The 13,520-nt window shown below is 43.5% G+C and overlaps 1 protein-coding gene across 3 annotated transcripts in view; it reads left to right on the top strand.

The window, feature by feature from the left end:
- Positions 1–13,520, top strand: part of MYO18B (myosin XVIIIB) — a 285,741-nt gene that overhangs the window by 254,002 nt on the left and 18,219 nt on the right. For all 3 annotated transcript variants that reach the window (XM_017498142.2, XM_017498140.2, XM_017498145.2), the window contains 2 exons: positions 2,595–2,639; positions 4,030–4,167. In XM_017498142.2, coding sequence (XP_017353631.1) covers positions 2,595–2,639; positions 4,030–4,167 — 183 coding nt within the window. The remainder of the gene's footprint in view (positions 1–2,594; positions 2,640–4,029; positions 4,168–13,520) is intronic.

The raw sequence follows: 13,520 nt of genomic DNA, 5'->3' as shown, positions 1-13,520 counted from the left end.
GGCCTCCCAAAGTGCTGGGATTACAGGTGTGAGCCACCGCGCCCGGCTCCCAAAGCTCTTCTTAATTCAACCTCCTTATTTTAAACATTCTCTCTCTTTCTCTCTCTATTTTTTAAGTCCATCTTAACTTGTAGGAAGTGTGTGGTCCAGGCCAGAGACCACTCTTTTACGGACAGTATTTCATCATGAATAAACAAATAGACCACCTGGTGGGTCTTGACTTCAGCCTTAGATATTCTGTGCAAATTTAGTGAAACAGGTTCACAGGCAAAAGCAATCAGTGTGCAGATACTATAAAAATGTAGGATTAATAAGGATTCATCTTTTTTGTCCTTATGGCTAGTTCTTTTCCAGAGTCAGAAGCTTAGGAGGGGCTAACAATGATTGCTGATAATCTAGCCTCTTATAAGATTGCCTCTTTTGATTCTTCACATTGTGACATTGTGATTAAGGGTGTAACAGTAGTTAGCAGAGCAATGTTGGGTCATGCCTCCTGTCTGCTTCTTTGTCATGTAAACTATCGGTATGGTAAATGCAGATCTTTCTGTTAAGGTGGAAAAAGCATTGAGATTAGCTATTGTAATAGAGTCGGGAGGGAACTGGAAGACAAACTCTAAATGAAGAGAGCTTAACAAAAGGGCTATTTACAAAGGCGTGAGGAAGCTCTAAGGAATAGGTGGTGCAGCACCTAGGGAATGGCAGCAACGGAGAGCAGTAACTCCTGCAAAGTGTGAAGGGAGAAGTAGAGGGTGCAATTGCTGCAATCCAGAAAGAAAGAGAGATAGAGAGGCTGATAGGAGGAGCTCTGGCCCTTGGCTGAGAGTTGGAGGCAGTGGAGAGAAATCCAGAAATTCAGGACAATAAGTACTTCAGCTTCCCTCTCTTCCCTCCTTCCTGTCAACTGTCAGCTACATTCCGTATTGGCTGAGCCCAAGAGAGAGCCATGGGACAGGGAACCCATTGATGGTGTCCATACAGATCAGCCCCCTGACACATAGTGGGTCAGAGAGCAGGAGCATGCAGAAGAGAAAAGAGATGAGAAGATTCCCAGCATGATTAGACATTATGGAGTGAATGGGCCTCTAGTGCTGGGGAAGAGCCCCTTGGAAGAGGGTGAACGTGAATGCCGAGTCCACCCATAGGGCTAGTACTCATGGAGTTGGCCAGGGTAGGTAGTGGACAGGAACTAACACCAGCATGTGCTTTGATTAGTTATTGGGCTGTAAAGACTTTTCTGAGTACTGGGTTCAAGTAAAGACTGGTGTTTAGTCAAAGCAGGTGAGGAAGCACTCAAAATGTAAATGAATGGATGACTGTGTTCCAATGAAACTTTTTCCCTGTATGGAAACATATTCTCTTGTTTTGGGGATTCGGGTATGAACATGTTTAGAGGCCATTATTCTGCCTACCACGAGGTCATTCACAAAAGGTGCTTTTGTTCTATTGCAGAGTCGTTTTCTTTGAAAGGGCAGATAATAAGTATTTAGCCTTTTCACGCCATATGGTTTTTGTTGCACAGCTATTATGGTGCAAAAGCAATCAGAGACAAAAATCTCTATTTATGAAAACAAATGGTAGGCTAGAATTGGACCGTGGCTGCCGTTCACTGACTTCTCTTCTATTGGATTCACCAAGCATTGTCCGAGAACTTCTGGTCTGGCTGAGCTTTGGGGCTGAACTCTGGAGCTAAAGTAGAAATAAGAGTTGTTTTTGGTCCACAAGGGATGTTGGTCACTGCCTGGTGGGAACAGATGCATGCAAATAGAAGACCCCAGGATGACAGGCCCTTGAGGGTGGGAGCCAGGGAGCAGCAGGTGCATCTCTTGGAGGAAACAGCTAGGTCTTCTAAAAGAGGACTTGTCCAGATTACAGCAGAGAACACTGTGAGGCCCCAGCCTGACGATCCAGATTAAAATGCTGTCTTAGGTGTCTGAGGTTTGCGGTTTGACTGTCTGCACCCACCCACTGAATAATCACATGCTGGTTAGGAGCATGAGCTTAACAGGCCCAGGATCAAAAGCTGTGTGACTTAGACAAGTGTGTCAGGTTCCTCATCTCTAGCATGGAGACACATGGGGTAGGTAGATAAGGTTGTGTGTGTAGCATATTTGTTGAATGGAGGGGTGCTCTCTAAAGAATAGCTACTGTCATAATTACTTTTGGAGTTTCCCACAATGCCCTTGGAAGCTGCTCTGCCCTGTGTCTGATTTGCTAGCACTCACAAAGAACATACAGCAAATGCCTTGCTTGTAGCAATAACAATGCGGTTAATAATAGCAGGACTAGTTGTACTAAAACAAGAGCGGTGGTAATGGTTGCTACCACTTAATTAGCACTATCTATTTGCCAGGAACCATGCTGAGATCTTTACAAGGGTCATCTCACTTACTCTGCTCCACAACAGAGCCCCTTTATTTGCCACATTTTAGGAAGGAAGAAAGGAAGCTCAGGGAAGGCAAGTGACTTCCCTGAGATCACACAGGGGGAAAGGTTGGAAGTGGGACACACACCCATGTCTGTCTGAAGTCAATGATCATGTTCCCAAGTCCCTGGCAGCACAAGGATAACAGACTGTTTCTTCCATCTCTTGCTAGTGTCCAGACAGCGGTGGATTGTGGCAGCAGTGGCAGAAAAGAGATGTAAGTTAACCCCAACTAGAACCGAGCAGCTGGCGAGGGTGAGCCCCTGGTCCTCTGTGTCCAGTTTGTGGAGGGAACATCCATGTCCACTTAGAGAATTATCGGTGATGCCTGTGAGACTAATGCCTTCATGGTTATAACATACAGCACTAGAGACATAGTATTAAATTGCCCTAGTTTCTTTTAGACAGATAGAAGCCTATGCCATCTCATGCCACTGTCCTCAAACACCTTCAAAGGCTCCCTATTGCCCTAGAGTAGACTTTTTACACTGACATTTGGACCCTTACTTTGCCCTCTAGCTGTGATTCCTGCTTTCCATATGGCTTATGCTCTGATCTTTATGACCTCTGTACCTATGTGTACATGAATCCTTCCACCAAAAATTTCATTCTTCTGTCCCTGCGTGGCCAAGCCCCAACCTTCCAAGAAGATGTATCTCAAATATCACTACTCGATGTCTTTCCTCGGGCCTTTGCGAAGCAAATCAAGGCTCCCTCTTTGAAAAATAATGATTGGTGCTTTATGGAAGGACAGAGGGTAGATTCTAATAAAACCCCTCCTCTGTGCCTCTATAAAACATTAATAATTTTTAAAAATTGTATGGCTATTTATAGAAATGGAGTGTTGAGGACAGGTTCAATGTTAAGTTCACGTGGACAGCTCCTCTGCCCAAGGTGCTTGGCACACATAGAGTATCCTATAAAAAACACTATACATGTTATAATATATATACAGCACACACACGTAAATCATATTAATATATGAAGATACACACATGCATATTCACGCACACACACATATACATAATACTGAGCGAGTATATCAACTAATGTCGATTCATTGAGGAGATGTGAGGGCCCCCTCTCTTACTTTTATGTCCCCTAATTCTGAAAACAGTGAGGGCTGCTTTCAGCATTAGGGGGCATAAAAGTAAAGTCCCTGTTTATAAAGATGATCCCACTAAGGTAAGGAAGGAGTTAAGACCTTCACACTTGATATATTCCCTGAGCATATCAAATCCAATGCCAAACTTTACTCCCACATTGGAGAGACCTCGACATTTGAATTGAAGTGTGCATCTCCTCAAGGAAAAGTGCCATGATTCATAGCATGGGCATTGGAATAAAAAGGAACAGGGTTTGCATCCCAGTTTCATCATTGACGAACTGAGCAACCTTGGCCAAGAGCCAGACTGGCCTCTCCACGTCTCAGTAATTCCATCTGTGTAACTGTGGCAGCACTGGCTCCTACTTCTCTGGGATGGTGAGTGAAGTTACGCAGGTATATCACTTAGTACAATGCCTGGCTTATGCTATGGGCGAATATCTAATTATTGTTGTTACTGTGGTTGTCATTGTGCTGATAGTGCCCTGCAATCTTATTCTAGGGATAATGTCTCCATCCTCAGCTCCCAGCCAGAGGGCAGTCTGCAGTCCTGGTTGAGCTGTACTCTGTCCCTGGCCACAGATACTATGAGGACTCCCTCTCGACAGTCAGCCACCAGCAGCCACATCCTCAGCCCCAGGTAAGAGCGTCTTCTTGCTGCCTCTGGATGGCCAATAGCTTGAAGAATCTCTGACTTTGCAAGTTGTTGTTCAAGTCTCTCACTTCCTCTGGCATAGGCAAGAATAAGCATGGTCCTGAAAGTCTGAGATATAACTCTGCCAGTCCTGGCTCTGTGACTTTAGGCAGATCCCTTGCCCTCTCTGAAACTCTACTTCCTCATCTGCGAAACATGGAATATAATTTTATTTACCAACCCGAATGGTTGAAACAATGAGGACCTAATGCAGTCCTCTCTGGAGCACGGTTTTCCAGGTCTTTAAATACCACAGGGTGAGCATTTTTAAAAATAGTAATAGTTGTACTAGTTGCCTTCTATTTAAGGCAAGTCGTACTCTTTTCTCCATTTATGGGTAATGACAGGTCCCCCAAAATTTTAATAAACATATTCACTTCCATTTTTTAAAAAAATGGAGAGTCATTATGAAGAAATTGGGCTAGATGATTTATCACCTGGAGATTTTAGCTTTATTTGGATTGTAGCTTTATTTTTAGTCATATAATTTCCTTACCATAGAAAGGGATGAATTCACGTGTGGCCTGATATGGGACCCTCACAAATCTGCAGGGTTGCCAACAATAATTGCCTCCAACAAATGGGCCTTTGGATTCACCCTTAGTTGTACAACTTCAGTCATCCACCTTCCCTCTTGCTTTTCAGTTCCATTTCTCTGAGCTCACTTGGTTTCCCTTTTCAAAGGTGGCCCTCTTGTAATTAAGAGTAAATGGCCATAAATCAGATATTACGGATTAAGAGATGCCTAATTAAGATGAAATGCACACAGTTTCTGTGAACGGAAGGACCAATGTGATAAGACTGAAAAAAAAAATCACAGATTCATGAAGCAAACCCAGACAACCCCGCCTGACTCAAAACCTATTTGCTTTGATACAGGAGTTGTCTTTACAAAAAGAAGGGAGTGGGAGTTTTTGCTAACCTTTTGGGCATATTTGGCAAATGGTAAATGTCTGGTGCATGTCTGCAGATAATCTTAGGCTAAAAGACTCGATGTGAAAATATCAAAGAGAGGTTCCAAGAATGGGGTGGTTCTGGGGAGTTAATTAAAGCAAGATTATCTGATTACTGCTCTTAATTAAAAACAAAGGCCTGTATGGAGAAGGGAATTGTGTCCTCTGTGAACTCCGAACTATGAGGACTTTATTTCTTCTTGAAACTAAATACCTTTGCTTTAGCCTGTCTGCCAGTGGCAGCAGGAAAATGGGAGGCAGCCAGAGAAGAATGTGAATCCTCGTTAACCTAATAACCAAGTTTCATAATTATAATTATATTAGGGTACATGATAAGGATCCTAGCCTGTGAATCACAGCCTCACGTAAGTTGTTTGGCATCTGTTTGAATGGGATGTAGTAGTCGTGGGAGAGCCCACAGACAAAACCTCTGGAACGCCAAACTGGGAAGGAAGGGGTGTTTATTCAGCTGGGAGCTGCAGTGGGTCTGAATGCCCCAAATAGCCAAGCCCCGCTAACAAAGGAAGTCCCTGCCTTTTAAAGACTTACAACTCTAGAAATTACATGTGAAAGTATCTTGATCCATGAAGTAGGCATGGGGTACGTGACTTAGTTGTGGGTGTGATCATGTTTAAGTAAAAACAGTACCTTCTGGAAAGATTTCTCCATACCATGCCTGTGATCTACAGGAGTGCGATTAAAGGTGGTACCCCGTCTGCCTGCCTTTACTTCTCCTGTTGAAATGCAATGTAGAAGTCTAGGGGGGAGGGCTCTGAGAAGCTTAAGAGGATTAAGGGTCTCCTTCCTCAGTATGGTATGGTGGTTTCTGTGCAGGATCTGAAGTCAGAGGGTCTGGATTCCAATTCTTTTTTTTTTCATTTGCTATAAGTGATTAAGATATAATTGATAATTGTCAAATAACAAAAAGTAGGCACTTCTTACATTGTAATAGCCTGTTGAAAAGTTTTAGAATTGTTATTCTATACAGAGATTCATCTTTAATCAGTGTTCTGGCTGCTTTCAAATTCACTGAATTCTCTTAGCACTGAACTAGAAAGCATAATCTATAGGAAAACATATACAATGTATAGTTTTTAGAGTGAACTTTTAAAGAACAACAAGACAAAGCAGTACATGTAACTTTCAATAAACATTTATTAAATCGTTACTATGTATGGACCTGGACATAGATTTAAAAATAATATTACGTTCTTTATTTGCATATCTGCAGCTGTGAGATTTGGGCAAGCTGCTTAACTTCTCTGTTCATGTTTCCTCCTGAGTAAACCATGACGGTTGTCAGGGGTAATGTTATAATGAACAGGTCACTTTTCACTCAGAGCCTGGCCCCTAGAAAGAGCTAAAAAAAAAAAAAATAGCCATTTTTAAATCAGCATTAGTAATTTGATGCCCAGAAGAATCCCAGGAGATAGACTTCACTGTCTATCTTCATGATACAGAAGAGAAATCTGAGACTCAGAGGAGGAGCCACTGATCCATGCACAGATGGTCTTACTGCTCCTGCAGCAGCCCCTCAGGCATCTCCAGCATCCCCCAGAGAACCCCATCCAGTCTCCTTCCTTTTCCCCTTCCAAGTCCTTGATCATGTTCAGCTGCTGTTCGGAGTGAAAGTGCTTGCACCAGGAACACGGAAGGGACAGGAGGCAAGGCAGATACCTACACATCTGTAAGAAGGGATTTCTTGTCTGTCTTCCTCATGTTTACATACCCAGGGCTGGCTCACTGTTGGTGCTCAATAAACGTTTGTTGAATGAATAACTGACCAGAGCGCCAAAGCTGGAGCAGAAATATTAACTGTGTTTGGTCACAGCTTAGCATTGATTGTGGTGCAGAGATGGTTGGTAGTTCACTTAATAGCACAAAGCAGTTAAGTGGAAGAGCCAGAATTTGAATCCAGGTTGGAATCCCTCCAAAACCTCTATTTTATTTGCCACATTACCACAGCTCTCTGACATTCATCCAGGAGGTAGATTACTCACCTGATGTAGTTTACTGGAAAAATCTGACCTCTGTTTATTAATACTAAAACTGCTTAAGGATTATTATTCAACATTCAATGTTCAGCCAAGACCAAGTGCCAGATCCTATGGCACTGAGCCTGAAAATCCTTCCTTTGAATACATTTACAGCTTGAAGACTCAAGACATTCTGAGTTTCAAAGGACCACTAGGATTATCCAGCCCAGCTTGCTCAGTATATAGATGGGAAAAACTGAAGTCTGCAGAAGGAAGTATCTTATCCAAATTTATAGTATGAATTGACCCAGAGTACAGGTGTCTTGACTTCTAGCTCTTTTTAGTTGCACAAGTAATCTGTGAATACTTCCGTTCTTAAAGAACTTACAATGTATCAGAAGGCTAAAATCCCCTTGGCCACCATTGCAATCTTAAGCTCCCTTCTCAGAACGATCCATCATCTTCAGTTTGGTGTATATCCTTCTACATCTCTTTCTAAATGTATATATTGTAAACATATGCGTGTACTTGTAGCAAATATATAGCACAGCATATTTGCGGGATTTTTAAAAACATAAATTATATAATTATGTTATGCTCTTCATAAATTTTTACAACATACCTTTTTACCTCAACAATACACCTTGGAGATCTTTCCTTACCAGTATGCGTAAGTCCATCTCATTCTTTATAATTCCTGCACAAGGTGCCATGCTTTATTTAACTGTAGTGCCCTTATTTCACTTTAAGGTGCTTTCCAGGTATTTGCTATTAACATGTCAAGTTTTGAAAAATATGCATCCTTATAAACACGGGTAAATGATTCTCTGGGTCAAAGGCCATTTGGATTTTCAATTTGAATAGATATGTGTGTCCTTTCTGCTGGGAGGCTGTATAATACTAGAGAACAGGACTCCTCTTTACACCTGCTCCCGTATTACCTGGTGCGTGGGAAGACCCGGTAAATGAGCCTCTTGGATATATCACATTTGACTGAGAAAGAAGGTCACTCTAAAAACAGAAGAGCGGGAGAAAGCAGTCTTCTGCCAACAAAATAAAAGCATCCCCCACATTATTTATAGGGGGATATCAACTCAAGAGAAATACACCTAAAGCGTTATGATTTACAGCCCCAGGAATCGTGCCGCTGCTGCTGATAAATGCAAGAGCTTCTGGAGACGAAGACACTAAATTACCTTTGTGGCCGCAGGGAGGGAGTTTATGCGCTGGGTGGAGGCAGTCATACTTTGTTCAGGAGTTTCTCTTAATGTCTGGCGGCAGGTGGTACCTGGGCTGTCCAGGGGCTGGCATGCTCACGTTGGCCCCGCTGCATGCCTGACCTCTCCTTCCCATCCTCCTTTTACTGCTCTGTGGATGAGAGTTGGGGGGCAGTGAGGCTCTCCCAACTTCTTCTTACCCTTACAACACATTGGGTTTCCCGAGCAGGGTCTGAGCCCCATTTTCTTCTAGATCCTCACCCCAAGCCCAATACACCCCAACCATAGTCATTCACCCTGCCCTGCAAGGTCCACATGCTGATAGGCACAACTTCAGCCAGCTGTAGAGACGGCCAGTGCCTTGTCACTGGGGAGTCGCTGTTCTCATTTCCTGGGCAGTTATTCCAAACCGTTCTGACTTCCCTCTGATCTCTCCCCATCACTCTCAGGAGGCACCTCCACTCCTGTTTCATTCAAAGGAAAATAATAACGGCTTTAACTTCTGCTGTGGTGTATACACATTCATCTCTATCTGCCCCATCTTCCCTGTGGTCTCAGAAGATGAGGTCCAGTGTTGTCCTGTCTGAAGCTAATTGGGATCCAGGTCTTCTTCTTTCTCCCTAAAACACTCTGATTCATCTAGTGTCACTTCTGTCTTCCATGTCCTCAACTTTTCTTATATCAGTTCTTCCCCCAGAGGTTATAAACACCTGAGGTCCTCCCCATCCTAACCATGTCCTCATCCATCACCCTGCTGTCCTATTGAGTTACTGTTTTTCCCTTTGATCTGAGCTTCTCAGATACCACCATTAACAGGTACCGTCTTCACTTACTCCACATTTATGCCTCAATTTCCTCCAGCCCAGAGACTGCCCTGCCACTCCATTGAAACCTTTCCCACTGTGTCAGCAGCTTCCAAAGACACACATCAGGGGACATTCTCTAGTCTTTATATTTTCCTGGACTTTTTCCCAGTGCTGAACATTTCTTGGAACTCTATTTAGTTGACCTTGACAAAAGATTTCTGTTCCTTGGTGCTCCTCAAACTTCTCTTCCCTGCTCTTTGCCTCACGACCTTATCTCCAAATGCCAGGGTTCACAAGGGACTGCCCTCACCTGGCTGTTTCTCCCTCCACCTGACAGCAGACAATTCTCCTCTTGTGATTTTGGCTTTGCAGCTGTCAGCAGGTGACTCTCAAATGCAGACTATCAGCCTTTATGTTCTCCCAAGTTTTACATGCATGTATCTTATCTAATTGTCTGCACTGATCACCAACCAGGTATCTCCCTGATGTTTTAACTCAGCATGTCCAAGAGGAAACTCATCCTGTCCCATCAGCCCTGTGTTATCAGGATCATTGAGTGCTTCTGTCGTTCATAAATCACCCCATGCCGGATCCCTCATTATCTTAGGTTATCATTCCCTCCCCTCATCTCCGTAGTCAAAGAATCCCTAAGTCTTGTTCATTCCTCCCCCTCCACCCAAACAAATACTTAACTCTTTCTGCTTCTCACCATCCCCCACTGCCAACACCTTTAAGTCAACCTACCATAATTTTGCTCCTAGAGTCTGGCAGAGAGCCTTCAATACCAGCCTCCTTCAGCCCATCCTCTATACTTTGGCTAGTAGGAGTCCTCTCAAAGGAAAATCTGGTTTCAGTGGCTCTTCATTGCCTACAGCAGGGGTTGGCAGACTCCTGCCCACAGGCCAAATCTGGCCCTCGCCCTGTTTTGGTAAATAAAGTTTTATTGGACCACAGCTATGCCCATGGGTTTTATAAAAATCATATTGACCATAACTGTGTTTGCAGTACCATGGCAGAATTGATGAGTTGCATCAGAGACCATATAATCCACAAAGCCAAAAATATTTGCCATCTGGCCCTTTGCGGAAAACCTTTGCTGACCTCTGCCTTGCAAGGTAGAAGTCAATTGCCTTAGCCTGGCTTACAAGACCCTTCGTGATATAGGTCCCGCCCACTTTACTGGTCTTATTTCCCTCTTTTTTATCACAATGTGTACCCCAAGTGGCTTATAGTCCTTCTGCACACACTATGCTAGTTCACAATTCTAGTCCTTTGTCTGTGATATTCCCTGTGACGGGAACACCCTTCCAGGGTTTCCCGTCTCCTCTTAATCATCCTTCAGGACTCAGCTCATGCCTTGCCTGCCACAAGGGCCTCCCTGATATCCTGGTGGGTCAGGTGCCCCTCTACTGTTATCTCACAGACCCCAAATCTCCCTCTCTCAGGGCATAGTGTGTATTACGTAGGTATAATCTTGGTAAGGTGTCTGTCTCTTTCAGGAGAGCTGTGAGCTTCTTAAGGACATAACCCTTGTCTCTGTCCTTCTTGAACCTCAGCACCTAGTACAGTGCCTGGCACATAGTAGGTACTCAATAAATACTCATTGAACAGATAAGTGTCCGGTGGATTGAAGTCAGATGGCTTCTCATCAGGGCAATGAAACAGACGATGTTGATATCAAGAACCCAGGATAGATTTGCCAGGCTCCTATCGCAGAACAAGCTATTGGAAACATGAAGCAGGATTGATGAACTATGATGAGGAGAACAGAGGGTCTGGGGTTCAGGCCCCCAGAGTGCAGACTGAGGGCAGAAGCATGTGGTGGGCTCAGAGAGTTCAACAGGGCCTGACCAGCAGGCCTTAGAGTCACACTTCAAGAGAGTAAAGTGTAGATCTGGTTTCTAAGACAACCTCTCCCTTACTAGTTCCTGACTATGAGCAAGTTACAGTCTCTGAGTCTCCACCCTTCCACCATTAAATAGGCTTTAATAATATTCCCTTTGCAGGGCTGAAGAATTAGCAACTTTAACAAATTAGCACCGTAGAGTACCCAGCGGAAGGCCTGCCACCAGAAACTCTGTTCCATCCTCTGTCCTTTGTCCCACACCAGGCCAGGTGATGCCTCTGTGCGGAGGGATGGATGCTGACAGTCAGGACTAGGGAAAGCTATGACCGGGTGCTCCCCATGCCAGAGATTGCAGAAGTGGGCCGAACTCACAGCAGAAAACCATGAGCACAACAGAAAATCTCTTGGCCATGAAAGTGGTGAGCTCAATTTTAAATATGTTAAAGTTTGTGTGTTTGGGGACATCCAAAGAGAATTGACCCGAAGGTTTTAAACTCTGACCTGGAGCCCTAAGGAGATACCAAGACTCCTCCACATCATGTTAGGATTCTTATGAGTGTAGGTGACCTAAAACCTATCAACCTGGCCTGAGTAAGAAGGAACATTTATTGTCTCCTAAAGCTGGGAAACCAGAAAGAAAAATCTAGCTTCAGGCATGGCTCGATCCAGGAATTCAAAAATGATCACGGGGATTTGGTTCCCCACCAACCTCTCTGCTCCGCTGTCTTCTTTGTTGGTTTTTTTTGGGGGCAACAAGATGGCAGCCAACAGCTCCAAACTCATGCCTGCATCATTCTGAGTCCAGCAGTAAAGAGGGTTTCTCTCTTCTTCACAGTTTCACAAAAAATTCCAAGCCCGAGTGAACCTGGACCAGTCAGAATGGACAAGGGGGTTGAAGGAGCCTCTTACCTTTGGCCTAAGTCAGTCTTCTCACCTGGCTGTTGGAAATTCCCACCAAACCATGAGAGCATTGAGGGAGGAAGGGTTCCCCAAAGGACAATGAAGGGCCTTACCTGAAGCAGGAGAATGAAGCTTGGTAGATAAAAACTGTAAGCGTAGCAAATGTTTTCCACCCGGGGGAGGCTGGGAATAGGCAAGAGTATGAAGACAAAGAACAGCGGGGAGGAAGGAAACCTATGAGAGTGTTTGGGGTCCCCATTCGGTGACCTTGGGAAATCCAACTAAAATGATGTATCCTGATCAGAGACTTTATTTATCCCTAAATTTCAATGGCCAATCTATCACCACATAATTAGTGATGCTGTGCTTTGAATTTATTACCAAACCCGGCTTTCTACTGTTGCTATTGGACTTGTACCATATTGCAGTGTGAGCGTGGAGATTATTGTATAAATTATTCTCACTCACATAATCATCGTGATTTTAATTACTGTGTAATCTTTGCTAATTACTGTTGTATGTATCATTTGCTTTGGTGCCGATTTAACACAACTGCTTTTCGTTTGGCTAAAAGATGGCATTACAACTTTTCCTTTTTGCAGGGGAAAATTTGCTTTCTGTAAACATATGCAGCCCCAAACTCTTGGCTTGCAGTTCTTGGCTTAAAAGAAAAGATGTAGACACTACCACCACCCCTGTTTGTTTTAATTTGGGATGAATTAGTAAAAAGATCTAAATTAGACAGTATTGTCTTTAAAACAAAGTTGTGTTACTTTCAAAGAAGGGCAATTACTCTGCTACAGACAGGAAGCCAAGGATGGGTCATATGAGGGCTGCTTAAATGATTAGATAAGACTCATTTGTAATTAGTTCATTAATTATGGATTTGTGAATAAATGGTGCTTAGCTTTAAAAACAGCTCGTTCCGAAAGTGGGTTAAGCATCGGATGCTAATCTTATTTCAATAGTAGGTTTATTTACTGGTTTCTGCATTCTTAGAACTGGGGCTCAGGATAATTTTAATCCATTGTGAATATACCTAATGAATGGGCCTCTCATGAATATGGTTTTCTATCTTCCTAGGACATAAGAAGTCTTTTCAGTTTTATCAGTATTAGGAAGATTAGCGGAAAAGATGTTGAAACTGAATGCACAGAAGTATTCAATGCAAACATACTAACCATGGACCAAAGTCCTGAGCAAGTGAAACCAGGGAAAGTCTGAATGTAGGCCCAGGATTTATCCTTAGCACCATGGTCCCTCTCAGACAGGTTTGTATAGGAAGAAAGGCTATTTCCTGTCTAGAACTCCAGGTCTGTGGACCTTTTAGAAAATTTGAGGTTCACCTAAGGAGCAAGTTTGTAGAAAACCATTTGGATACATCATTGATGGTTCAGAACATTCTTTTTGTTGTTGTTATTGAGACAGAGTCTCGCTCTGTCACCTAGGCTGGAGTGCAATGGTGCGATCTTGACTAACTGCAACCTGCGCCTCCCAGGTTCAAGCGATTTTCCTGCCTCAGCCTCCTGAGTAGCTGGGATTACAGGTGCACACCACCACACCCAGCTGATTTTTTATATCTTTAGTAAAGGCGGGGTTTC

The sequence above is a fragment of the Cebus imitator genome, unplaced genomic scaffold (genome assembly GCF_001604975.1).
Source record: "Cebus imitator isolate Cc_AM_T3 unplaced genomic scaffold, Cebus_imitator-1.0 Scaffold237, whole genome shotgun sequence".
NCBI lineage: Eukaryota > Metazoa > Chordata > Mammalia > Primates > Cebidae > Cebus > Cebus imitator.
This window is presented reverse-complemented; position numbering and strand designations above follow the sequence as displayed.